The sequence below is a fragment of the Calonectris borealis genome, chromosome 1 (genome assembly GCF_964195595.1).
Source record: "Calonectris borealis chromosome 1, bCalBor7.hap1.2, whole genome shotgun sequence".
NCBI classification, from domain to species: Eukaryota; Metazoa; Chordata; class Aves; order Procellariiformes; family Procellariidae; genus Calonectris; species Calonectris borealis.
Window position 1 is genome coordinate 128,438,299 of NC_134312.1, and position 27,403 is coordinate 128,465,701.

Genomic DNA, 27,403 nt, shown 5'->3' on the forward strand with positions numbered 1-27,403 from the left:
CATCTTCTACATCACAATGGAAGAAACACTTTTTTCCCATCCCCTAACTGGCCCTGGGGGATTTTTTGTTTGGTTGGGGGTGGAGGGAGTTGTTTTCTTTTTTGCCTGCTGCTCAAGTTTCATTATGTAGTAGTTTCGGTTCTGTAGTAAGCAAAACACAGCAAGTTTTTTTCAATTAATATTAATGCTTGGAAATAGTCTTCTTACACACAGTGACTATGAAAAGAATCTAATTTTAAAATCACCACAAACTTCAGTAACGATAGGACAAGAGGAAGTGGCCTCAAGTTGCGCCAAGGGAGGTTTAGATTGGACATTAGGAAAAATTTCTTTACTGAAAGAATGGTCAGGCCTTGGAACAGGCTGCCCAGGGAAGTGGTTGAGTCACCATCCCTGGAAGTATTTAAAAGACGTGTAGATGAGGTGCTTAGGGACGTGGTTTAGAGGGCATGGTGGTGTTGGGTTGATGGTTGGACTCGATGATCTTAGAGGTCTTTTCCAACCTTAATGATTCTATGATTCTATGATTCTATGACATTTGCTTTCTGTAGTTTTTAAGCTTCTTTTGTCAGGTCAATTCTACAGCATTGACGTTTTCCCATTTCCATCATTCATGTCTTGACCTTTTGTAATTCTAGTCCGTATTTGATGCCATTTCCAAATTAATGTTTTATAGGGCCGTAGCCTGGATGGATAACCTATGCTGATAAACTATGCATAGCAACTTCGATAGTTGGGTTAGACCCTGATGTGGCTTTCAAGCCTCGAGTTCCATGTTGGACTTGCAAGTGAGACCAAAACAAAATGATACTGCAGCAAATCCATGGTCAAAAGCTCGTTTGTGCAAATGACCTTCCTTGGAAGTTAGGACTCGCTGGATCCTATCGTTTTCCCAAGTGAATGGCAACAGCACTTAGAACACTGTTGAAAAACTGATACGGAAAGTGACCTCGGAATCTGACAAAAACATGGGTTTTTGGGAAGGGGGCTGACACTATGTGTTTTTATATTAGGGAGAAAACAATAAAATTCATAGTGGTGGAACGCACAAAACCAGTTTTTATCAAGTAGGAAGACGACCTTGGAATAAATGCTTATTTGAATAAAATGAGATAGCAACATTGTCATTACAAATGAAAACGTGCTAGTGGGCTGAATGCTGTACCACATCCAGCTGCCGGCATTTCTAGAAACAGCCCAAGCACAACCTTTGACACGTTCATAAATCCGAACTTCGGAAAACCTGAGGTTTCCTTCTCTTACCTGCACTGAAAAATAGGTTTTCTTCTTACCTGCAGTAAAAGGAATTTCATCCTCTCTTTCTCCGGGTGAAGCCTCATTTTAACTTGCAGAGTGGGAGGGTGGTTTCTCACCTGGGTTGCAGCAGAACAGATGATCTTCTAGAAGGACCAGAAAGGGGAGGGAGGCTCAACTGAGGAGGGGAAATACAAAAACAGGGGGGGACAGAGCCCTAGGGAGAGGAACAGAAATCCAAGTGTAGGGAGAGCCCTGATGGAGGGGAGGAAGAAGGAACTAAGGAGTGGGGAAAAAAAGGGCCACCCTGAGGGAGCGGGGGTAAGAACAGTAGTAGGAATAATAGCGATGAAAGAAACGGAAGGGTGGGTAGGATGAGGCATGAAAGAAAGGAGCAGCCAGGAATGGAGATGGGGGAAGAAATAAGACCTTTCTAGGAGAAAGGGAGGAGAGGAGTGCAGCGAGATCCTTTCGGCATAAGACGGCGGTGTGGGGGGCAGGAGGGCCCTGGGGCTGGGGGCAGTGCCGAGGTGCCGGGGGGGAGCAGGGGCCAGCCTGGGAAACACAGTGGCCGGAGGAGCTGGACAGCCGAGGGGGGATTGCACAGGGTTCCCGGCGGCCTCCTTTGGCTGAAGTGAGATAATTCAATTTTTAAAAATAATGTGGGGATTCATAGTTTACATTACTATGTGGAAACTAAATTAAGTCTTTCTTTGTACGCCCACAGTGAGGAATGCTTTTTCTTTAGGGTTTTTTTTCTTCCTTTTTTTTTTTTTGTTTTCTTTCTGGTGATGATAAGCCAGCAATGAATTGCAGTCATGTCAGTCTGCAACAAATGCGTGCTTCAGAAATGGCTCTCCCAGCCCCCTTAGGTTAGGTGCCCTGGCAACGGCCTTGTCTGTCTGCACAACAGCAGAAAAAAGGAAGGGGATCTTTACTGTTCCCGGCAATAACAAGGGAAATCTCGCCTGCTTTTTGGTTTGAAGTGCAAGGCCTTGGGAATGAGGGCTGGGGAGGGCAGCCTTCCCAGCCCCGCTGCTGGCAGCAGCCTGCCCGCTGCCCGTCCCTGCCGGCACTGCCTGCTCCAAGGAGCAGGTCCCCGTGCCGCAGGCTGCTGCTGCTCCCCTCTTGCTTTTCATCCCCCCAGCACCCACGCTTGCTTTTCATGGTTTTCTTCATCTATGGAAAGGTGCTAATAGTAATTGTTGGGAGAAAAAGAGTGTTATGGGACTCGCCTTTCCTACCCCATGCAGGGGGATGTAATTTCTGCTTTGAGATTTTTTAAAAAAAAAGTTTTTAAGTGAGAGCGAAGAGCTTGATCTAATGACCATTTGAAGACTATATAGTTCTGTCTGGGTTCAGACTGCATCAAAGCAACCTATAGACGCATTAAAAATTGAGTGGATTCAATGTTACTGCAGTGTGAAAGCACTTTCCTTTTAGATTTGTGATAGGTACATTTTTTAAGTAAACAGGATAAGGAACTGTTACGGACTAAAGGACACACGCGCTGTGTTTTAATCACAGTGGAAAATTATGAATATGCTTTGCTTGTATAGTGTAAATAGGACCTAGGAATTCACATCACTGCCTTGGATGAGTTACTGTGACATTGGGACGTTTAAAAAATGTGATGCGAAAACAGAGTGCAGCTTGGATGAAAATGTCTCTTGCTGTTTCTCAACAAAATTTTGGATATTTGTTTCTCAGTTATAAACTGTTTTAAGTATGCTTTCTTCCGAGACTATACTTGAAGTAGAGTACTTGACATGAAAAACCAGTACAGATGAAGCTAAGGAGTAGTAAAATATGTACAGTTAATTCATATCTGTATTTTAAACCTTTTTGTTTCATTTCACTTTGACAGAGGAAAGTATTCTAATATTCTGTGTTGCATAGCCTTCATTTCTAGGTTTGTACTTGATCAATGATCAGGCAAGATCAGCCTAGTTTTAACTTGTCCAAACCCAGTATATTTACTCAGACAAATAAAAGCCAAAATAGGGGCCTGTTACTCTTTTTAGGTGGAGTTTGGGTATTGCAAATGCTGGGCCAGGACCCTGATAGTGACTTTGGCCATAAATGCTGTGATTTGAATTGATTGGGCAGTTGTTTTGTGAAGGGTGGGTTGGGGTTTTTTTTTGAACAGTTAGGAAATATCAGTACTGTGTACAAATAGCTATATATAGTTATGTAGAGATCTATATGGAAATAATGTACAAATGCAGCGTTACTGTTGAGGGACTTGATCTCTTTTGAGAGATCCAGGCAGCCCTTGTTTCTATTCATGGATATTTATTCTCCTTTTGGCTCTGACAGGGGAGAGCTGGCCTGAGGGGAACTAGCAAATCCTTCCTCAAACTGCTATGCTGTAAATGTCATAAAACAGCAATTCTAGTTTTATTTCAGCAGGATTTTGTGAACCTGTGTCTGACTTTGGGAGGCACTCTTCAAGAGTCCTACAAGTGAACTGCTTTAAAGAGCTACTTTAAAATGGTTTAGTGTATGGGGAGTAGGAAGATGGTGTTTTTCAAGTGTAGATGATATAAAACTGTACACAAATTCACTTCTGTGTTCATGGTTTTTTATTTTATTACTTTTTGCCACAACACTAAAAACATTGACTGGAGTAGTCAGTGCAATCAAGTGTAATGCAAGGGGTCAAAGTAATGATCTTAAGCATTTGCTCCAAGGGTCGAGGCAGATTTAAAGCAGTTTGTATCACCCAAAGTTACCTTTATAATAATCCTCTCTTTCTTGACCATGAAACAGCACTTGTCTTGGAAAGAATATATCTTGACTTCTGTTTTTTTACCAGCTAGCAATGGGGAGAACACAAACGTATTGGGGAAGCCATTCAAGAGTGGAAGACAAGGTTGAGCAGGGTTTTGTCTGACTCCTGGGAGACAGGGCTGCTGTTCAATGGCTTGCTCTGCATTTTTAAACTTCAACAAATCACAAGAATCCCATTCCCCATTTTCATTTTGTCCAAAATAATAGTTACTTAGACTAATGTAAAGCTTTCTGTCCTGGATGGAAAATACCATTAAATTAACAATATTAATTTATTTCCAATTAATTTCCTACACTGCAACTAAACAGAATATAGATCATCAAAAATGTTTGATGCCATATTTGTGCTATATTGTCTGACTCTGTCCAAAAACATATCACATTGTTCATGTAACATCATGACTGTATTAAGCTTATTTCATATTACGGATAGATAAAGTTAATGCAGCATAGAATATTTTTTAAACTACTAGCTGGAAGAGGAGGGGGAAAAAAACCCCAAAAATTCAACTCCTAAGTATTGCATGAAGATGCTAGCACCACCCAACTTCCTATTCCCCCATTGTTTCTGCAAAATAAATACTGAAAAACAGATGTCTGGAACATAATGAATTTGAATGTCCCCCATAACAAATTGTTACTTGTAAGCTGGAAAGGGCTTTATGAATTTTACTTTATGATTCACTCTGTTATGACCATGAAGATTGGGAGTTGCACAGAAGTGTGTTCAAGAGAAGAACCATTAATATTCTTTACAGCTTGATCTTGTTGGTTCAGATACGAAGTGTATGAATTCAGACTTTTTCCCTTATGTAAAGTCTTCAGCTGCTGCCTTTACCGGATTTAGAGATTATTAAAAAAATCGTAATAGCAGCTCAGGGAACAGTCAAGAACTGTGTGTCCTATACTGTCTGACCCTGACCAGCTTTTCTCTATGTGGCTTTAAATCTTCATGTAATATAATTCGTAACCAGTTCTGGTACATTTTAATGCACCTAATCTCTCTGAGCCCAGATTTTGTACAGCCAGCATGTGGAGCTCTGGGTAGGCAGCTATTGGGACTGCTGGCAGTCGACAGTGACTGCAAAATTAAAATAGATCTTTGGATGTTACAGAAAGTCTTTCATTGCCGCAGCATTTTCGCTGCAAATTTGAAGCAGCTACAAGTGGAGAGCGGCGCTTTGAGCTGCTCATTCTTATTCTGACTGCACTGCAGCATTTCTGTACACTTCATGTTTTTCTGTTAGAAATGGCATATTAAAGAGATCCTCTTAAAATTTTTTTGAGGCTTAGAGGACCTCTGTATAGAAAGTGTAGTCTGCTAGGCAGGGTAATGATTTGCCAGTGTAGTTCCTGGCTGATGCTAGCTCACTGAGTGAGCCACAGAAAGTCTCTCCCCAGCCCCTTTACTGCCCTGGCTGCTAGCTGAAAAATAGACATATAGATGATCATATTTTATAAATACGCCTTTCTCGTAGGAGAGTTCTAGAATTAATTTAATTCTATTGAATTCACTGATGTCCTGCAGCAGAAGGCAGTATCCACTGTTCCAAACAAATTCTGTTGCCAGTTGCCGGACTTTATTGTACTTTTGATTTTCTCTCATTTTCCTTTGGGGAGGTTCCTAAATTCTGTAGGTACATGAAAAAACAGAGGAGTAGGATTTAATGCAGAAGTCTTCAGAAATATTTCAGTGTGTGAAAATAAAAAGGTTATTCCATTTGATGTAAGACCTGTAGTGAATATTAAATTGTGAGGGACTTTATCTGAATAACTCTAGATATGTTGTGATTTGATGGTTTTACCCCAAACATCCAAAAAGGATGTATATGACTGTACTAGCAATCAATATACGTGGATCTTAAATGCAGTCATAGGAGTCTTTAGATGGTTTCCCAAGCTAGCATCTCAAGAAGAAAGCCCTGACGAAAAAATCTCTTTGTTTTTAATTAACCAAAGTATTGCAGCAGCATTTTAAGTCAATTTTTATGCAATGCATTATTCAGAGGTTATTCTGGGGGTTTTTTTCCACATCTTTCTTGTTGCCAGGGATTCTGTCTAGGAGACTTTGTATTTTTCTCAGTCTTCAAGTATTGATCAATTAATTTGTTTGTCAAGATTATAAACAGTGTTAGCTTTAAAAAAAAAACAAACCTAACACACAACTAATTGTTTTTCCCTATAGCTCTCTCTCCTTTAGGTCAGTTGTGATATTTTTTTCTCCAAATTCGTTGCTAGCATTTTTAGTTGAATGAGGTTTTAGCTAGGTCATACTAAACTTGGATTTCATGAGAAACTGGAAAAGTAACTGAAAGCAAGCATAAAAAGAATCAGCACAAATTCATCTTGGTCCATGTACATGATACATTAATGCTTATTATTTATTTAAATGCTTCAGATAGGGTTGGAACCACAAAGGAAGACAGTCTGCCTTGTGAAGTTTGAAATATAAAAGACTGGCCCGCAGAGCGCTGTATTTGAAACCCCAGAGAAAAAGGAAAACAGAGGATTTAAAGATATTCAGCCCATAAATATGCTGTTTCTGTTGGGTAGCATGGAAGGAAATGTCTCAAGGAATTTGAATTAGCATGTAGTGATGGTTTAGAGAAATGGAGTGGGCTGGTGTCCCGCTTCATTGCTTGGGCTGTTCCCTGTGCGGACCCGTCCTCCTCCCTCCCGTCCTCCCCGACAGAGCCCTTCGCTGTTTCCACCTGATTCATCACCTCGCCTTCAGCACTGGAACCAGCTCCCAGGTTCTCAGATAACCACTCTTGTGCTGGCTCTGCACCACCCTGCACGCAGGAGAGATGTTCCCCGTAAATATTGACTCTGTCACTTCACTGTTTTCCTTAAAATCCCTTTTCATGCTCTTTGCCTGTATTCTGCACAGTTCTTTGCAGTGGCTAGCCTGCCGGTACAGTGTGTCCTCTACCCGTGTAGATAGATCGCTCTTGTCCCCTGTCGCCTTGTGTTTCTCGTCTCTTTGCTATTTCTTTTTCCGTACTGTAGGTGCTGCCAGGTAGAGGCGACATATCATTTTTTGGTGTGTGCACGGTACCTGCCGCAATGGGATTCAGCGCTGTGACTGAGCTGCCTCAAAGTTACCTTAGAAGAAATACTTGAAATAATCATAGTGGTTAGGATGTGATGGGAAGGCAGCAGAGGAACAGGACTGCTGGGAAGTTTTCGTAGGCTCTCTTGCTGCTGGCAAAGAGGTGGAAGTGGGAGGCAATGGAAGATGAGGCTAAATCGATCGTATTCTGTGGGACAAAACTGTATTATGTTTGCAGGCAATGACAGGAAATTTAGAGTTGATATGGTGGGAAGAGGGATTTTGAGGCATTTAAGGAGGCAGAGAGGTTACATGTTCAACAACAGGCTTGACAAGGGATTTGAATGATTTCCTTATGCGTGCATTTAGAAGAGAGGTCAGTATGATAATGAAGGACGTTAGAGAGGAATTTTGATCAAAAGATGTGCAATTTTTAGGGCTTGGGTAACAAAAACTGCTTTTAAAATAGGTGAAAAGCAGTGCTATGCAGACTCAGATAAGAGAGATGGGAAACACAAGATCAGGCATCAAAGGTGAATTCTCTAAGTGGATGATTTTCTCTGTGACAGAGTATATGGTAGTGCTGTCTATTGTAATAGGGTATAAGAGAAAGAGAGATTTGAAACATTAATAATGGTGTTCAGTTCCTGGCTTGAAGGCATCCTGGAGACTTTTTCTGAGGTGGCTTTTTTTTTTTTTTTTTTTTTTTTTTTTTTTTAATGAATGGCGGGACTGGGGGAAAAGCTAGAGTATATTCAGGCAAAAGATACGGAGTAGGCAGGAAACGAACGGCCTGAACTGCTAATTAGCTGGTAGTAGACAGATCAGTTGTGCTCAGCCCCTGTTTTTCTTCCCTCTGTGTTACAGGCCAACAACAAACCAGAGATCGAAGCAGCTCTGTTCCTGGACTGGATGAGGCTGGAACCACAGTCCATGGTGTGGCTGCCCGTCTTGCACAGGGTGGCTGCTGCTGAGACCGCCAAACACCAAGCGAAGTGTAACATCTGCAAGGAGTGTCCAATTATTGGATTCAGGTACCAACTGGCTCCCTTTCCATGTGTACTGCTGCTTGGTGGATCAAGAGCTCTGCTTGTTTCCAGGCGAATCATGTGCTTGATTTTATGCATGTTGTTCAGGGAAGAAATAATTGTGACAAGGCATGAGGGAGAGTGACACCTAGATCGGGTACAGTGATGTGAGAGTTGAAGAGAACAAAAATCATCTAGCAGTTAAGATATGGCCCTTCTTCTGTGTCCTGCTCTTACCTGCAGTCCTTCCGTGCCTCAACCAATGTGTTGGTAGATCGCACAACTGATAGGATTGCGTTTACATTCAATCTGTCCTATACAAGCAGTTACATTTTCTGAATTGGATCCTAATGAATTGCCTTCTGTCATGGTATAAAGCAAGGAAGTGCCTTGAAAATTCACAGACCTGTAAAGCTACATGTGCTTTTCTCAGAGAAGGAATGTAGTTGGTGGAACATTAACCTGGAGTGAGGAAAATATTGCTGGTCTGTTTAAACATCTGGATCGACACCATGGTTACTATGGCAATGAATAAGTCACTGTGTTGTAAAATGGCTGTGTGTTGGTAGGCCTGTTGAGAATCCACTTAACGGCTAAGTAAATACTCACTTCCAATTATGCCTAGACTTGTTTTATCACTTTGCTTCGCAATAGCTGCTTTGTATGGTTTCCGTCCTTTTTATGCACAGTCGTCTTTTACCATTGGCATTTCTCCTTCTATGGTATCGTGTTGTTTACAAAGAGCTTTCTGTAATTTTGTTTCTAAAACCCAGATAGACAGCAGCAGCAAGCAGTACCACATAGAAAAGCCATCATTTTGCTCTAACCTGGGAGAGTATGAATGTTGCTTTTATGCCTGTAGTGAGGCAGTGCTTTCTCCTATGCGATTTCACAGGCAGTGGGAAACGGGGGAAATAATGAAGATACTGCTTTGTTTTGAATCTGATTTTTTTGTTCAGTGAGGCTGTTCCTCTAATCATTTCAATTCTTCTCTTTCTGCTTTTATTCCCCTTGAATATCTTAACTGGGAAATGATAAATATTTCTGAGGAAGAGCTAGGAATGAGATGTGAGTAGTTCAACACATCCAAAAAGTCTAATTTTCCCATTCCCAAATAAGGTTTATGAAACTACTGAATTACTTAAATGGTTTTGTATAAACAGCCAAAGACAAGTACGTGGAATTTTAAAATGCAGCGCTTGGAAAATCAAAGGATGGCAATTGAATGGATAGTCTGTAGTGAGCATCAAGAACTTGGGAAGCGGACACTGGAGCTCTCTGTTTGCACCTAATTTTACTTCTCTGATCTCATCTGGCTCTTAAATTTATATAACAAATCTATTATCATCATAGTCGAATCTGTCTGTCGCAGATTTTTTCTCTGGCTTTGCAAGTCATTGAGACCTTCCTTGTGTACACACTTGACAAAAAGATACTGTATTGGAAGGCTTTTAGAAAGCTAATACTGTGTGCCTCAGTACGTGTAAAACAATGTTCTTTTGAGGTCATTGTGACTGAACTGCTTCACGTATTTGGAACAAGACAATCCTTATGCCTCCGGCCCTTTCAAGCACTTCAGCATCGCAGATAGAACAGTTAGCTGCCTCATAGAGCTGGTGAGATCAAATAATGGCCCGAAAGTGCATTCAGAGTTTTGCATGCATGGAATGCCATACAGGAAAACTGTTTTGATAGAGGTGCTAGGAAGGACACAAACAAATTCCTGCCTTGTATGCAGCACTTAGGAGTTTGCTGGAGTGAATTGTTGAGGAGGGCATTACTTACCTGAGTTTTACTTCCTCAGGACATTCTATGTTAGGAATCATGATGAAGAGCAGAAAGACTGAAATTAGCATTATAGAAACAAAAAGCATGGTGGTGTCTTTCGTGTGTTAAGAGAGAGTGATTGTGTAGAAATCTTTGCTGTTGCCCAGTGTTAAAAATTTTTTTTAAGATTCAGATCTTTGATAAACCTCTGAGGCAGCAATACCTGTCCCTCAGTGGCAGAGGAGCGTTGCCCAGCATTGCACAACGTGTGACATCTCAGGAAAGAGAACTTATTAACGCAGAAAACTTGACAAGATGATATGAAGCATTCACATACAAAGCTCTGAAGCCGTGGGTTTTTTTCCTCCTCTTTTAGGTACAGAAGTTTAAAGCACTTTAACTATGACATCTGCCAAAGTTGCTTCTTCTCTGGCCGTGTTGCTAAAGGTCATAAAATGCACTATCCCATGGTGGAATACTGCACACCAGTAAGTAGCTGTTTTACTGACCCTTACTGTCCCTTCTTATGTAGAAAGGAAAAACTTCATTTCCTATGTGCAAGGTAATGGAGCATTCGGGTGGCTTTTCTTCCCCCCACGCCCCCATAATCACCTTTTATATACTACACATGCCAGCAATTTCTGATGCTTAGTAAAGGATAATCCAGTGGTTTGAAGTAAATTGAAGTTCATTGTTTGTACAATGTTGCGTCATAATATATTATTGCGTGCTAATGACTCATTCCATATTCAGTGCCATAGTTCACTTTATGGATCCTGCAAGAAGCCTATGATTTGTGCAAATACGCATTTGTATCTTAGGTCGCAATGTTTTCTCCATATCAGTGTGAGATTTTTCTTCCTTTCCTCAGCAAGTTGTTTTCCCTGCAACACTATGATTACATTTTAAAGTTCTTTACTATTTAGTAGTACCCTTGTATTGTATGATCACTTGAATATATAAAATACCAGGGAAGTTCTCAAGAGTAGCAAGTTAGATTTAATTTCTGAAGACTGGAAGCCAGGGCGTTCAATGCAGCACAGTGCAGATGTGCTACATCGATGGTGTGGTGAGGGTCTTCACCCTTGTTTCACAGCTCTCAAAAGGATCGCTTTTGCGTAAACATTTCTTTCATACCAGACAGCTGGCAAAGGAAATTCTCTCAGTGTGCTCCTTTTTTTTTTTTGCCACTCATGATGAGGGCAGAAAGGCATAAATTAGAGGAGCTCACAAGTTGTCCTTCCACGATGCAGCATGACTGAGCTTTCAGCTGCCTTTGCTATTGTTTGTGGTGGTCTTGAAGCAATGCGCTCTCTGGTTATCATTTCCTACTGTGATGAGATGGTCCCTAGTCTTGTACTTTCATCTGCTGGTCAAATCTAAATGGTGAAAATAAAGCACCAAAATTATTCGTGGGCTAGCCTTATAAAATTATGTAAATGGTCTTTACATCTTCATCCAAACAAAAAGGCATGGCCAAAATAAAAGTAAAGACGCGTCTTTTCTTGGAGACTTAGGGAAAGAGAGAGGAGAAAATATTCCTCTAAAATATTATAGTAAAGCAAAACCAGTATTTTTGTTAGTTTTAATTTATGGACATTTATTTATATTTTCTATCAACTTCCACTGTAGCATATAAATGGCAGTATTTAATCTGAGTCTCTGCAAGGGCAACTAATGTGTCGGTATTCATGGGCTGCTGCTTTTCAGCGTCGTCCGCTGTGGGGGGAACTTGGCGATGTGCCTGAACTGCTGCACAAGTCAGAGGGAAATGCTGGCGCTGCCTGGGCAGGTCAGAACAGACTCCTCCATCGCAGGCATTCCTAGAGCAGACTCTCATGATCTGAGTCGTAGGCAGAGTGAGCGACCGTCCGACCGCGTTAGAGCATTCCTTCCAGCTGCGGCTGAATACTTCCTTGCTGAATTGGCTATGGTTCGTTTTGCAGTTTGCCACTCTTACTCTTGCTAATAAGTGACATGGGAGATTTGTGAATGGTGCACGGAGTGCACAAACCAACATCTTACTACTATTTTCTTAACCTGTTCATCAGATGCGTTTTGAGGAGAGAGAAATGAAAAAGGATTGGGAGACACCCCCACAGCCTGCAGCAACTCCCTGAAACACCAGGTCCAGCAGGTTTCTGCTCCCCCTAAAAATACCGATTACTAACAGGCGAACATGGTGGTGAGCAGAAAACTTGCAACTGCATCCAGATTGCTGGATCAGAATAAAGAAGCATTCACAGCCAGTACATTTTTTTGTGAATCCTGAACTCCAGCAGCCCATACTAATGTGCCGTGCCTGGCTGCACCAGCAGCCAGTCGAATTAGAGAAGGATTAACCGGGGAGGGGGAAGTAAATGTGATGCACAGCAAGCCCTGATCTTTTTTGTGTTGCTGCTATTGAAAAAATAAACCCAAATACTGTGTGACTGAACAAGACATCCACTGAAGCTATCATCTCTAGTATGTAATTGTTTCCTAAATGAATGAAAAGGGGTTTGCAGGTGGCAGAGCGTTTTTTGCTCTTCCTCCAGACAAATCTCTCACCTTAAAATGCATTTTGGCAGACAAAAGACATGTGATGCCTTCTTTGATATATCGTTGCAATAGCTAGATGTGCACAACGAAGTGTTTTGATATTTTTATTCCCCCTCCCTCTTACTTCCAGGAAATTTTGGAGCACTGCAGTCTTCAATTCTGCTTGGGGGAGATTTGAGAACTCATGCTAAATATCTGAGGGATGTGATAACTTTTCCTCTCCTGCAAAAGATTGAGGCAGAATAAGGGCAAGGCTGTTCCCTAATTTTCATTTAGACAGAAAAATTGCAACAATTATTCCTGAAAGCAACACAGCTCGATTTATTGTTCAAAGAGAGGTGACTTTTAAAGAGGTTTCAAATAAAGCATAGAAGACAACTTCTAGTCTGGGATTTAAATGTAGGATCATTTTTCTGTTTGGGTTTAACGAACAGTGACACACCAGCATAAAAACCACCTTGTTAGAAGGAAGCATGTCAAACCGAGATACCTTTCTGCAGCTAGTGTTTACAGTCGGGGCTGAGGGCTGCGGAAGGGTTTTGGCAAGGCATTTTCTTAAACCAAACTGCGAAAAGTCAGATGGTGGTAAAGTTCTCCTTATGTCATGAAATAGTTTTGGTTTCAGAATAGTTTTGGAACATGCTCGGCCCAGCTGCCTATGTATTACTTTGATTTAAGAGAGCTGCGATGCTGAAACTCCACTGTTTCTTCCTCGTAAACCAGTTCTGCTGAGAATTTTGTTTTGAATGATTTTACTCTGAAAATCATGGTGAATAAAGCATCTGTGGAATAAATCAGAAGGTTTGGCTGAAAATAGGCTCAGTCTATCATCTTGTCCACATAATAATCACATTTCCTTTGCCTTTCTTGTGCTCCTTGAACATTTTTGAAATGGAAATTGGATCATACAAGAGGTACCTGGTGCTTCTAATTGTCACTAGAAGACGTATTTTCTTCTTGGCATCCTTGTGCTACCAGCTAGATCAGGATGTTTCTGTGCAAACACACCGTTTTACTGTTTGGTTGTCATGCAGAAAGTTCAAGGGAGCCGGGGGGGGGGTAACAGTCCCAGGAAGGTCAAAGCAAAGAATGTTTTATTGTTAACCATGCCTGAAAACACTTAATCCAAATTACAGTCACATGCAATGGGAAGTGTTCACAACACTGAAAATAGACAAAGCAGGAATAAATGGTTATAAATGACACAGGTGAACAAACTGAACAGAAAGCCGTGCTTAATCCATTTATACCGAGACTAAATATTAAAAGTTTTCCTCTGTTCCCAGCTGATGTGCTCTGTGAGCTCTCCTGATGCTGAGGTGCATGCTGAGGCATCTCCTGGTTAGGAGCTCTCCTAGCAGGCATTGCAGGTGGCAGCCGGCAGAGGGACTTCCCTCCTGCTGGGGCATGCGAGGCCACCTCCGAAAATCCCCTTTCCGGAGTCCTCTGGGTGGTCTGGGCATACTTAATCTCTCCCTTCCCCAAAGTGTCTTAACTTCTGATGTATTGAGGAAGTGATACTTAATATTATCGAGCATTATCTCAGTTTCTTGAAAATACAGATGTATTTCTGCTGTGTCACTTCTGCCAGTCATTGCTGACACTGAATTTTCCTACCAGACTGGAAAGAGAGCCAAATTCTTTCCAGCTTTACATGAAACTTGTAGATGTCGTCAGTACAGGGATAATATTTGTCCTTTCTGTTAATGCATTTCAGTCTTTCCGCAGGTTATTTTTCAGGGCATCCTTAATTTTTTTACCTAGGCAATCGTTAAAAATATACACATCTGTGTTTCAGCAGCTCTGTGAAGGTTAGCTTGACTGATAGGTCCCAGCACCTCCTTTCTCTCTAAATAGGAGGCATAGAACTCATTAAAAAATGTCAGAAAGGTTAACTTTTCCCTCATTTCTTTCCTTCAAATTAGATAAACTGGAGAAGCAATATCGTTATGTGGGTCAGGAAGAACTTAATTTAATGTAAAAGAGCAGTGTTTCAGGGTCGAGTGTCTCTGCAAGGTGCAGAGAAGGGAGTGCAGCCTGACTAAAGTAACTGAAATCTTCCATTAAAATTCTTCAGAAAATCGCCCAACACTTAATCAGGCTCTCAAGAAGCCTTGCATCTTCCCAGCAGACATCCTTTGAACTCTTCCTGGCTCATTCTGGTCTTTAGGAAACTAATTCCACTTTGCGCTCCTCTGCTGGTCCCTACAGCAGCAAGGAAAGCTGACTGCAGGCAAGGGAGTAGAAAACTTTGTGCAAATTTTACTCTCTTCAGGATATTGATCTTAAATGCCTACTAGCTTCAGATTAAACAGGCGCGGGAAGATATAACTGATTTAAGAGCTTTTCAGCAGCTCTCACCTCTTTGATCAAAATATTAATGGCAGAGGAGGCTGAGAAGGGAAACCGAAAAGAAAACATGCCGAGAGTATGAGTCTGACTTTCGTGGACTGATAAGTCCATGAGATGTAGATGATGAGCATGTGGTAAGAGTCAGGATCCAGCCAGTGAAGCAGCTAGCTGGAGACATGGACCGGCTGTGTATCCTCCATTACAACCATTCTAGTGCTGAACAAAAAGCAGGCAGAGTCCCCTGAGCCAGATGAAGAAATGACAAATTCTTGTCTGATTATTGCTTGTCCTCTTGAGATCACCTGAGATGAGGCATGAGCCTGTCAGCGGTTTTTGGAGCTTCCCTTTTTCCTCCTTCCTCCCCACTAGCAGTGTTGCTGTGTAGTACATTGTAAGGTGATGGTGATAAATAAATAAAATTTGCTGTTCCGGAGGTCAAGCTGTAGGCAGCTGTGCTTGGTGTGGCCACAACCCTTCCAAGTGACCCAGCAAAGGAAGAGGCAACCGAAAAACGATAATAACCTCATGAAAGATGATTTCATTGTGATTTGTGGCTTTCAGACAACTTCAGGAGAAGACGTCCGTGACTTTGCCAAGGTACTAAAAAACAAATTTCGAACAAAAAGATATTTTGCAAAGCATCCACGAATGGGCTACCTGCCTGTACAAACTGTCTTGGAGGGAGACAACATGGAAACGTGAGTAGCTCTGAAGTGTCTAAGTAGCAATTCATTTGGTATGCTCTTTGAGCTCCCCAGCTGGTGCCAACTCCCTTCACTTCCTAAATGCATAAAGCCTCTTTATTTTTTTCATTTTTGTTAACCTCTGCTGGCAGGAAGACACAAGCTGGGATTCCAATTGCCATTGCTTTTATCTGTTTTCACCTGTCCTTATACAGGAACTTCAGTTAGTAAAAGAAAAATACTTACTGTCTTACTGACAGCCTTATAAACTTCAAAGTTTGATATGGCAATTTGGAGACTAATGATCTCTTCATTAAATTTTTATTTTCTTCCAAACGGGTATCTTTCTGTGGTGTTTTTTTTTTTTAATTAGGCTACTGTGTTTGCAAGCTTCCCAGCTGATTTAATCTTTTCTCACACTATAAATTTAGTCTTATTAAATGACTTTGAAGTCTTTATGGAAAAAAAAAAAGCAATAATGATGCACATTGAGAAATCAATGAGTAACCCAGTTCCCTTTGGTTTTTTTTACAAGTTTAATCAGTTGTTTAATGGCAATTGCACGCAGCTTGTTCTCGCTCTCTCTTTTTCTCTCTTTTTTAATTTTAGATTTCAATTTTTTTCTCACTTTTTGGTTGGTTGCTCTTCACAGTCATTCATGTTGGTCTGTTGGATTTCTGTTTTTTAGTTGGTGTGATTTTTCTTTTTTTTTTTTAAACCTTTCTGTAATTATTTTGCTGCTGAGTTTCTTCTGCCTCTCTCTTCACCTCCTCATTTTTTGTCTTGCAGTCCTGTTACTCTGATCAACTTCTGGCCAGTAGATTCTGCGTGAGTACTTTTGCTGAAGTGTGCTGCTGCTGCTACTGCTGCTGCGTTCCCTCACTTTTTTTTGTTTGTTTCTTTGTTTAGTTTTACATAAGTTCATTTCCTTCTTTCTTTATGATTATTTTCTTTGGTACACTCTCGGAAGGAAGGTCTTGATCCCAAATGAATAGAATGGGATAAATCTGGGAATTCCCAGCAATCATGGATTGTGCACTGTATACTCTTTCTGGAGTATGTATTTTCATCGAATTAACAGGGATTTTGGTGCAGTCCTACTAATGCTTATGAGAGTTTGTCGTTTAAAAGCCTGTGTTTCTGATTAAGTGTCGATCCCTCTGAATGTGTACTAAATGCTTTTTGAAAGATATAAATTGAACTTGATTGATTTAATTCAGTTTCAGGAATGACGTTGGTTTGTAGATAAAGCTATAAATTGGTTTTACGCACAACCATGCACACCTGCACACTCACGTGCCCCAGTTAATCCAAAGCTCACTGGATATTTTATTACAGTTTTCCAGATACAGTAAAATTTGTGAAGGCAGGTTGAAATGGGGAAATGTTTACTGTATTTTTTTCAGAAATTAAAAAAGCAGGATTTTTCAGCTATGGACTGGAATTTCATTCTTGCACCATTCCTGCACGTGCATTGTCTTACTATTGTAGTAATACCCTCAGCATAAACTAAAGATATATGTACTTACCATTGTGGCATTTGCTACTACTAGTGTTACATGGATGATTTTAGAATACTGTTAAATAAGGATTATTTTTAATTCACATATTGATAACTATTGAGAAACTAATAAATAGAATTTTATATATTTCTATATCGTGAAATGTATATGGCTTGCACCTTCATTGAATTTTTGGTAGAATAAACCATAGTGAAATGTCTACATTTGAATATTGATTTATATTTTTTATTTGAAGCACAAAAGATTGGGAAGTCAAATGAAGTGCTCTTCCTCTAGGAAATTTACTTTAAGCAACCAAGAAACATATAGAGTACTGCAAACCTCATATGGTTGAGGATTCACCCACAAAAACACCAAAAGGCTGGAGCCAAACTGAGATAGAGGGGCTTTGAACTTTAGGATGCATTTTCATTTATAAATGCGTCTGGGGATGATTGCAGCATACTACATACTAAACTGTGGATCTAGATTTCTTACCTTTTAGAACAATTGAGAAGTTAAAAGTAACATTTAAAGAAAGCTTGGATAATATGGAATGCCATTGCTTTGTCTGACATAACATGAAATTAAGCTGCTATAACATGCTTAATTCTAGCTCACTTACAGCAATAACATCACAGTATGCCTACACCGATAGCTTCACACAAAAGGTTTGGTGTCATCTACTACAGGGAGTTTAACTCGCACCTAAGAAAACTTGAGAAACACTGAGAAGCAGGATTTGTATGGAGAGGTTGCACCTTTTATCAGATCACCTCAGATATTTTCCTGAGCACAATCCTCTTATCTGGTCTGACAAGAAAGCAGAAAATTAAGAAATTAATAGTGGCTGGAAAGAATTGCTCTTCGTTTTGTTCTGCTGACTTTGTTCCTTTCCTTAGTGCTAGACCACCAGGTCTAGCAGACAACAGAAGTTACTGAGCCAGCCAGGTTTAAAGCTGTTTCTCAGTTACAGGGCTGATTCCAACTTCAGCAGTCAAACCTCTTATTCTGGTTATCATAAAACTTCCATGTTTTCTAAGATATTGCCTTTTTTTGGTGCTTTCATGCCAGTTTTCTGGTAATCTTCAAAGTACTCCAGAAGAGCATAACCTAGCAGCGTTCAGCAATGCCAGTGCTATCCTGAGATCAATATGGTACAATATCTGGAACTGTTTGTAAATGCACATATATTTATTTTTTGTTTTTCTGACTGCATATTATCCAGTATTTTGCACAGATACTCTGCTTGCCAGGCATTAAAGGGGCAACTCACACTTTTTGTGAGAATTTGTGTCTTACTACTTGGACTGTGGGCTGTCAGTGGCACAAATACAATTTACTTGATTCTACACTTTCAAGAAGCATCAACTGAAATGCTGAACAGCAAGAAAAGTGCCCTCATCCTTCCAGCCAGGTCTCCAGGGAGTGCAGGGGCTTGCAGGAGGTGGTATTTGCCACTCGATCGCCACTTGACTTGACTGGAATTCCCCAGGCTGCTCCTGCAGACACCAGCTTGAGCAATGCAGCTGTGGAGCCCTTGTAAAAGGAAAGATTATCTTGGCTAAATATTGGCTATGTCCCTCAGCCTTCTTGATGACTGTTCAAACTGATTAGGTGGACTGAGTACCTGCGCTCAGAAAGGAAGGACAGTGAGCTCTAGCACAGATGGTCGTCTAAGAGTATGTCTCCACAACAGCCTGCAATGCAGCACCGTCCTTCTCAGGCTGGCTCAGATACTGGCAAAAGTGTACCTCTGAGCAGCTTAATTCAACACGAAGACTGCAGTGCTTCTCAACAGGTTTGCGTTCGTAAGCAAACTTTTTAAAAGCTGTTTGAGGTACATCTCCATTATAGTATGTTCTGAAGTGGAGACAAACCTGGAAGTGTAGCCTCATCACCTGCCTGCAGGTGACGGAATGACAGAAGCAGCTCCAACAAGTTACACAACACTGTGTTATCTTTAAAATATATATATATTACACACCTTGCTCACTTCTGAAGATGAAGCTTAGTTTCAAGGCAGCAAGCAGGCGATCGTGCAGTCAGGCCCGTCTTTTGCCTTGCACTACTGCCAAAAGGGACATCAGTTCTCTTCATTGCCCGGTTGGTCCCAACCAGAGGCTGTCCTTTCCTTCGTACTAGTACAAACAGATGTGCAATGCCAGGGTAAGAGGGACTAGGAGAATGATCCAGCTCAAAACTAAAGCTACTTTTAACACAGATTTCCTAGCTGCGCACAGTATTAGCAGCAACATTTGTGTGTGCATTGAAACCAAGACCTCTTCTTTCACTGATAGTACCAGCTTAGACCGGCTTAACATCTGCTGTATGTCAAACAAATAAAAAATGGGGATAGCATCAATTTATCAGAAAACCATTGTTATCTTGCTCCACTGCTCTAGATAAATTGCATCCCTTTCCCCTCCCTTCCCTTCAGTGTAGATGTTCTTACACAAAATAGGTTATCAAGTTGCAGAGAAGCAATTGCCCATCTGCATGAATCTCTGCTGCACTGAGGAACTCTGTGAACTGAGTATTTATCCTCTGGTGTGCTGTGGTAATGTTTGAACATGTGATGGGTAAAAGTACAGTCAGGGTCAAAGCTCATTTCAGACAAAATGAGATTCATGATACTTAGCCTGTAATGTCTTAAAGAGAAAAACTTTGCTGTTCTGTGAGAAGAGACATTAATGATCATGAATTTTGTGTATCCAGCATACAGCTCTATGAATTCAGAAGGATCCTAGTTTTCTAGAGCCCTTTGCAGGCTGATTAGAAAACGGAAAGATGAGCAATCTAGTAGATTTACTGCAGGATTATCAAACTCCTAACACGGGAGCGTTACGAACCACAAAATTATTACAGTTTTGGTTTATAACCAGTAAATACAAAACTTAGCTGCTCTTGCAATGCAGTGCAATCCCCATTGGGCAAACCCAGCCTGAAGCACAGTATCCAACAATTTAAAATGGGGGGAAAGTCTTTCCTCAGTCAGGAGCTCCAGAAGGAGAGTTGGCAGAGACAGAATAAAAAGAATTTGAAATTTAGCTAAATTACGAGATTGCCATACGATTTGGAAAGCTGCATCATTTTTTGTTATTCCAGCACCTCCTGATACGTGTAGATTGGCAAAATCCTACATGGCAGCAAAGGGTGCTCTCTGAACTGCATAGGCAACATAATTCAATGGTGACGTTTTCCAGAGTTGCGGCTGTAGGAAACAATACTCTAATTCATGAGAAAAGTCCCATGAATTGTTTTCATCGACAAAAAAGTGAAGAGGACCTCATACCATCTGATTTGTCAGGCAGAAAACCCAAAATAGTTGACAGTGTCCTCCTGTATAACACACTGATCTACGGTTCAGATTACAACTCTGGAAAGGCGCTAGGCAAAATCATCAGTTTCTGCAGTGTGTTATTAAAGTCTCATTTCAGACATTTTATGTTTCTTGTATTTATTTCTAGTTGCTTGTGGAGTAGTCCTTAAAGGCTGTTTTAAGTGGGATGTGCTGGAAGCAGGCACTGGAGCAGGGCGGGCGGCAGAGGAGAGGTTCCCAGCAGGGCTTTTGCAGCTGGCACAGGGCTGCGCGTGAAACAGAATTACCAGTGAAGGAGGCAGGTGTGAAGGGAAAACCGGGGCGAAAGCTCATCCATGAATCCTTTGGAAAAGAGTTCTTCAGGGATTGGTGTGAAGAAGAGTCGTTGCAACAGATGGATTGCAAAATGGTCAAAATCCCCAGTCTGGTACCACAAAACATTGCACCGACGGCTTGAGGAGGCGCGCACAGCACCTGAAGTTATAACTTGCTGTTTATCAAACGTAGCATAAGCATAAGGCATGGAGGTGTGAGGATATAGGCATAGCTAAGTGTCTTTTTACTTTTAAAGGGGTATTGTTTGTGATTAATCAGTGTTTTCTGCCTTATAGGCCTGCCTCGTCCCCTCAGCTTTCACATGATGATACTCATTCACGCATTGAACATTATGCTAGCAGGTATGAGACCAGCTGGACATTAGGCAGATCTTTCTCTAAACAATCATTAAAAAAAAAAAAATCCCAAAGGCTAGCTGCTACCTGAGTGCTTCTTAAAGCGTTTTGCCTTCCAGGCTCTGGGATGCAGAGCATCGCCCGTGGTTGCTGCTAACCAGCCTGTCAACTAACTTGCATGCCAGAGCACCTACGTGGTCAGAATGACCTTTAGGTCCCGTGGGGTCTTCGTTAAGCTGTGCACTCAGGTTACCAACTTTTTAATAGGGCCTGTAGCGACAGGACGAGGGGGAATGGTTTTTAAACTAGATTTAGACTAGATACAAGGAAGAAATTTTTTACAATGAGGGTGAAACGCTGGAACAGGTTGCCCAGAGAGGTCGTAGATGCCCCATCCCTGGACGTGTCCCAGGTCAGGTTGGACGGGGCTCTGAGCAACCTGATCTAGTTGAAGATGTCCCTGCCCATGGCAGGGGGGTTGGACTAGATGATCTTTAAAGGTTCCTTCCAACCCAAACTATTCTGTGATTCTATGATTCTACATAGGGTTTTGTTTTTAATATGGACCCTGGTGTAATAGTACAAATCAGAACAGCAGAAACCTCCAAACTCTATGTGACTCTCAAGTGCCATTTTAATGTTAAGTAATTCACTTTGTGGAATACCACAAACAGGATTTTTCCTTGATTTGGGGGATTAAAATAGTGGTATATCGCTGCTTTAGTTCACTTGTCTGCTTTCATACTGCTCTTAAGAATCAAAAAGTAGGTTAATTGCACAAATATGAAAATGTTTTTCCACCAGGCAAGCAAATTTGCAAGGGTTGAGGTAATGAAAAATAGTTATTCCAAACTCCTCTTTCTCTCCCCCAAAATCACTTGATCGGGAGAGGTATTTCTGAATTATGCAGGACATTTAGGAGGGGCTGAGTGTTGAAAACCAATGAGAAATGACGGATCGTTACAGTTCTAATGATGACATTGCCAGGTACAAAGCAATTTATGTAATCCCCTGGCATCTTAAGGCCTTTCTTTGATTGTGGAATTAATTAATCATGAGGAGTGGAATATAACCTTAGAGGAAAGGCTGAGAACTTAGAAGTGAGTTTAGCCAGGTCATTGTAACAAATAAACAATCCTTTGCGATAGCTTATTGCAAAACATTTTGGTAATCAATAGTGAGTCTAAATTGCTTTGAATTTCAAATTCATCAAAAACATCACGCTTTTTAATTCTTTCAGGAATGTTAGAGCAAATAAAGTTTCTGGAAAACATAATTGATTTTAATGAGTCTTGTTTATTTTTCCACAGGCTAGCAGAAATGGAGAACACCAATGGTTCTTATCTAAACGACAGTATTTCACCTAATGAGAGCATGTAAGTAGGCTGTTTTAGTGTTTTTGACATGTGTTTTCTTGTGAAGGTTAATAACTTGTAATGAAATCCTGTAGTGCTGAATTTGCATGGCCATGTATCACATCTGGTTCAATTTAATGATGAACACATGTTCTTTCAATTTGTATCGTAGTGTCTAGGTTTATGGCTTATAGCTCAATACCAAATTTATGCAACAAATGATTGATACCTTCAAAATTAAAATTACTAATTTCTTCCAAAAAATTACTGATTTATTCAGCAAATAGTTCGCATATTACTTGGAAAAAATGCTCATTATCTGATGTGTTTTAAGGACAAAGATAAAAAGGTAACCTTTCTATCTGAACTGCAAGCTTCATCATGGTTAAATTGCTGTAAGCTAGAAAATGTTGTTGTGGGCAAAGTGTCATTCAAAAGGTTAGTGGGGCTAAACAGAGATCTTTGGTCTACAAATACCTGAAATACATTGCAAGTGTAAGCCAGGAGGGACTCATCCTCACTGTGAAATATTAGAAGTAGTAAACTTTAAGTTGGACAGATCACTGACAAGCATTCATTGTACTACTTTAAATTTAAAGTCATAAATAAAAGTTTTAATTTTTAAAAAGTAGTTCAATCTAATGTCACACTGAGACCTTTTTGTGGTTTTCTGACACGATAATATATTTCTCCTCTCTCATTATTTTCTTGATCTTATTTATTCTCTGGATGAAAGGACATAGAACTAGAAAACTAACTGTGAGTAATGTTTCTGAAAACAGGATAGAAGCACGTAAGTCATTGTCGTGCTTGAAAATTTTGTCTTAGTTTATTAACTGTGTAGGAGAAGCCACAGCACAGACTCTAAATCAATCAAATATGAAAAAACTCAAATCCCAACTTTCCTAAAAGTGTTTTTTTCTATTCTACATAATCTCATTCTTACCACAGTTTAAGGGGTGGGTTTTTTTAAAAATTCAAACAGAATCTTCTTTTTATTAAATCTGTAGTGTTCCTTTAAAGCACAGTACTCTGGCCAGTTTTCATTCACTTAAAGTGAGATTCCAGATCATTAGTATTTTATAAGGTTAGTTGTGAGCCTGTGAGATGTTCTTGGATAGTGATAAAGCTGTTTCTTTGTTTCAAAATAGTTTCTCTTTTGACTTGGTAGGATTGTTACCGACCAACTTTGAAAGAAAATCCCCTGTACAACCAAGTACATTGTTTTAATATATTGGTTCAAAAAGGAGAAAGTTAAAATGACACCTCAAAACTAATACATACGCAATGTCAGTATAGTTTCACGCAGTTAATGAAAACTTTGTTTCCAAGTTGTATGTCAATTTTGTATTGTTATGGATGCTATTGTATATGGAATTTCCTGTTGTCCTCACTGTAATATTTCAGTGTCCTTAGTCACAAAATCATATGTAAGCAGTATCTTTTGTACTACACTTTGGTCTTACTGTTCACTTCACTCTTTGGTTAATCAAAGGTTATATTAATATGATTCAGTTAATAAGTTAACCGCTGACTCTCCAGTTTGTTACTCAGTTTGTACTATTAAAATGAGAATAAATCTGTACATTCTGAATTTTGGAAGAGATATGATCCATATACAAATTGCAGCAAAATCAAAGCTCACCATGAATTTGCAACTGTAATTCTTTCAGTTTTGTTTGTCAGGTTATGCTTAAGTGTTATTTGTTGGTATTCTTACAGGTTTTGCATTATTGGGCTTATAATTGCAGTTAGAGCAATAGGTGGAGACAGGGAAGGAGGAAAATAAAGAGATAATGTTTATATATACCACAAAACATTTCGATATGTAGTGTCATTGCAATTATGTATACAAAATATGTGCAGGCTGAAAATCACACAAAAAGAGTATGTATGTCTTGCAAAGTGACATTATATTGCAATAGTTATGTCACTTATTCACTGTTAATTCACTTAAGATGCATAAGGATATTTGTAAATGCAAAACAGTTGTTTGAAGGAAATCACAGTTGAAGTGTTTAATGAAAAGTATAAATTTAGGAACTGGCAAGCCTTTAAAATTCTGTTTAGGAAAAGCAAAGGATGCCTGTTGTGAAAAATTAATATTTCCCTTTTATGAACTAATGTTAATGTGCTCTACATTGCTTTAGCACTCCTGCAATCTATAAAGTGGCATCATTAACATTTTCAGGAACAAAATGGGAATAAGGAAAATTCTAATTTTTGAACAATAACAGCTATTCAAAATGCCTCTTAAATTCTGTATTACAAACGTAACAGAAAAAAACTGGACTGAGTTACTTTGTTACTACCAGAAAAACAAGATTCACAGCAGCAGTGTCATTTTTTTCTGTCCTTGACTTGTGGTGTCAAGAGAAACCTTCCGTGGTTTCTCACAATTACTGCTGGTGTTAGCTGCATAGCTTAGGGCCTGGATGCATCTCATTAGTTCCTAAAACACCCATGTAATTCTGGGAGGTGGTCAAGGTCTTCAGAATTGGATTTGTTTTGCTTTTCCGGAGATGTTTCTGTTTCAAATGCCGGACAGCTTCGGGGGCAATAAAAATAAAGAAAGAGATCATATGTATTAAATAGAATATATTTGTATTCTGACAGTGTACATCACTTGTAATTTAAAAAAAAACACTCAGTGAAAAATAGCATAATTTCATTAGATTAAGTCGATCTTTTTTATTTCACCTCATTTACAATTTTATAGAGAAAAATAGATAGAGGACCCATTTATTACATAAGGAGAGTTTGTAGGTGTAAAAATAAATGCGTTGCCTTTTTTTGAATGACCCTTCCACAACACAGATCAGGCAGCAGCAGCTGACCTTTTCTCTCAAGCAAATTCCTAACTGAAGTTAGGCAAAAGAGGAAAGCTGAGGTTGTCAGCTATGGCAAAACTTGGCTTTAAGTATCAGAAGCAGAGAGGAAGAGAGGTGGACTCTGCAGAGAAGGAAAATTATCACAGACTAAGTGAAACAGTTCAGCAGACTTTGCTTTAAGGTACATTGCTCTGCTGTTCGTTAGAAAGAGTTCAGCAAATCTCTTTGTAAGAAATGAGAGACTGGGAGTGAATCATCTCCTCATGTTCACTGCGAAGTGAAAAATGAGGAAGGGAACAGCCTGTTTTACCCTTCTCGGTTTTCCAGAGATGATGAACACTTGTTAATCCAGCACTACTGCCAAAGTCTGAACCAGGAGTCCCCCCTGAGCCAGCCCCGAAGCCCTGCCCAGATCCTGATTTCTCTGGAGAGTGAAGAAAGAGGGGAACTGGAGAGAATCCTCGCGGACCTGGAGGAGGAAAACAGGTGGGTTATGCCGCCAGCTGCCGCAGCCCCCGGGTGCACGCTGCAGGGGCAAACGAAAGCTTTCTCTCTGTAAGTGATGAGGCTGACAGCATATCGTCGTTAACTTGTTCCCACTTCCAGTGCGGTGATGAGTCAGCACTGTTTCTTCCACAAAACCTCCAAAACGGCAAGCTTCAAAGACATACAGGGGTCACCTGATACTCATAGTGCCACCTGTGATAAGTTCTGCTGGCTGTGTTTCTTATTTCCTTCTGTTCTACCATTTCCTTTATTTCCATGATAGTAATGAGCTTCATGCCAGTGTTACTTTATTTTGCCGTTACAAGAGGGAAGGGTGTGCAGATTTCTGCACCCCTGTCTGGAAAAGACAGGCAGAGGTTTTTGGAAAGACAGGCTTTTCTCAAAAAGGTTGGCCACTGGGATACATGAGGTCTTGAAATCACCTCAATTCATTTGAAGTAAAGAATCTGTGAAATAATTGTGCTGTACAGTTAGATGGAATTCACTTTGATAGCATTTTTAGGGATAAAATGAGTTACGAAGTTGCATTTTCTTCAGACAAATTATTTCTTTCGTGGTGGTTAAAACTTGGGTCCTCTTTTCTTTCTGTTTGTTTGGTGTTATTTGTTGCCATTTCTTTAGCCTTTCAATATCAAATATAATTTACCACTTTTAATTTCAAGTTTAATTGAAGTTATCTTCATTAACCAAAAAAACCCCCACAACTGGATTCTTGCAGCACCACAACACTGCAGTCCTCTTTCTATGGTACTCTGGAGTCTTGGGCCATCAGCATAAAAACTGGTAGATTTTGACCCTGGCAGATTCATAATTGCAACCATGAACTACCAAAATTAGATTGTAAGATAGAAATCATTTAGATCTACAAAAACACCCGTTTTTATTTGCCTTCTGCTATCTTCAGCTTTTATGGTAAAGTCTATTGGCATTTTCGTGCTCTTTTTTCTTGCTTTAAGAGTTAGGTATTTTTGTTTACATTGAGGGTTTAATGCAGTGATCATTTACCTTAGGCCTGTCAAGAAAATAATGCAAGAGTTGGCAGTGTCGTCGATCTTCTCTCCATGCATAACTCTTCTTTGGATGGTACTAATCAATTATAGTGGTTCCATCACCCCACTGTCTCCATGAGACTGTGGTTGGGACTTCTTTACAAAGAGCAGAGCCTGGACTGGCGGAACAGCTCGGGTTGGTTTTGGCATGGAGAAGCCTGAAATAAGCTATTCTGTCTGGTATAGGAGGAAGATTTATATCTGCCTTGTTCTTCCTTCTGGACGTGCATCAGCTACTCCTCCGCAGATTAAGTCCGTTTTTCTGTATAAGTAATGTGTTTCAACCAGGAAGAGGAAAGAGCCTGTTCTCCATAAATACCAAGTTTTGTTTTTCTGTAGGCTTATCTCTATACATCTCCAGGGGCAGGGGCAACTAATTTAATTAACAGTTTGTTTCACACATGCTTTTTTCATTAAAGGTGTAATTTGCTGTAAGAGTTACCTTTCTAATCCACCGTTATTTTCTCATGCCCTCATGTTTCCAGTTGCACTGTACCCTCTCTGCGTTCAGACTATACAATCTTCAGGCCAGGTTAAGATGAAGATCGAACTGCTAAAATCTAACTGCTTTCTATGAGGAATTAGTAGCAGAGAAAATACCTGGAGATTATGTTTCTGCCTGCATGAAAAATGCTGGCATAGTGTCTGACAGACATATAAATAATAATAAACTGGAGAGTGAGAAATAAAGAGGAA

General features: G+C 40.2%; 1 protein-coding gene across 6 annotated transcripts in view; it reads left to right on the forward strand.

Moving 5' to 3' along the window:
- The window catches only part of DMD (dystrophin), a 1,244,291-nt gene that overhangs the window by 1,190,786 nt on the left and 26,102 nt on the right, over positions 1 to 27,403 (forward strand). For 4 of the 6 annotated variants that reach the window (XM_075174519.1, XM_075174510.1, XM_075174544.1 and 1 more), the window contains 7 exons: positions 7,967 to 8,133; positions 10,271 to 10,382; positions 15,349 to 15,485; positions 16,260 to 16,298; positions 20,906 to 20,971; positions 22,276 to 22,341; positions 25,479 to 25,637. In XM_075174519.1, the coding sequence (XP_075030620.1) occupies positions 7,967 to 8,133; positions 10,271 to 10,382; positions 15,349 to 15,485; positions 16,260 to 16,298; positions 20,906 to 20,971; positions 22,276 to 22,341; positions 25,479 to 25,637 (746 nt within the window). The remainder of the gene's footprint in view (positions 1 to 7,966; positions 8,134 to 10,270; positions 10,383 to 15,348; positions 15,486 to 16,259; positions 16,299 to 20,905; positions 20,972 to 22,275; positions 22,342 to 25,478; positions 25,638 to 27,403) is intronic. The other 2 variants (XM_075174536.1, XM_075174546.1) reach the window with 1 other exon arrangement.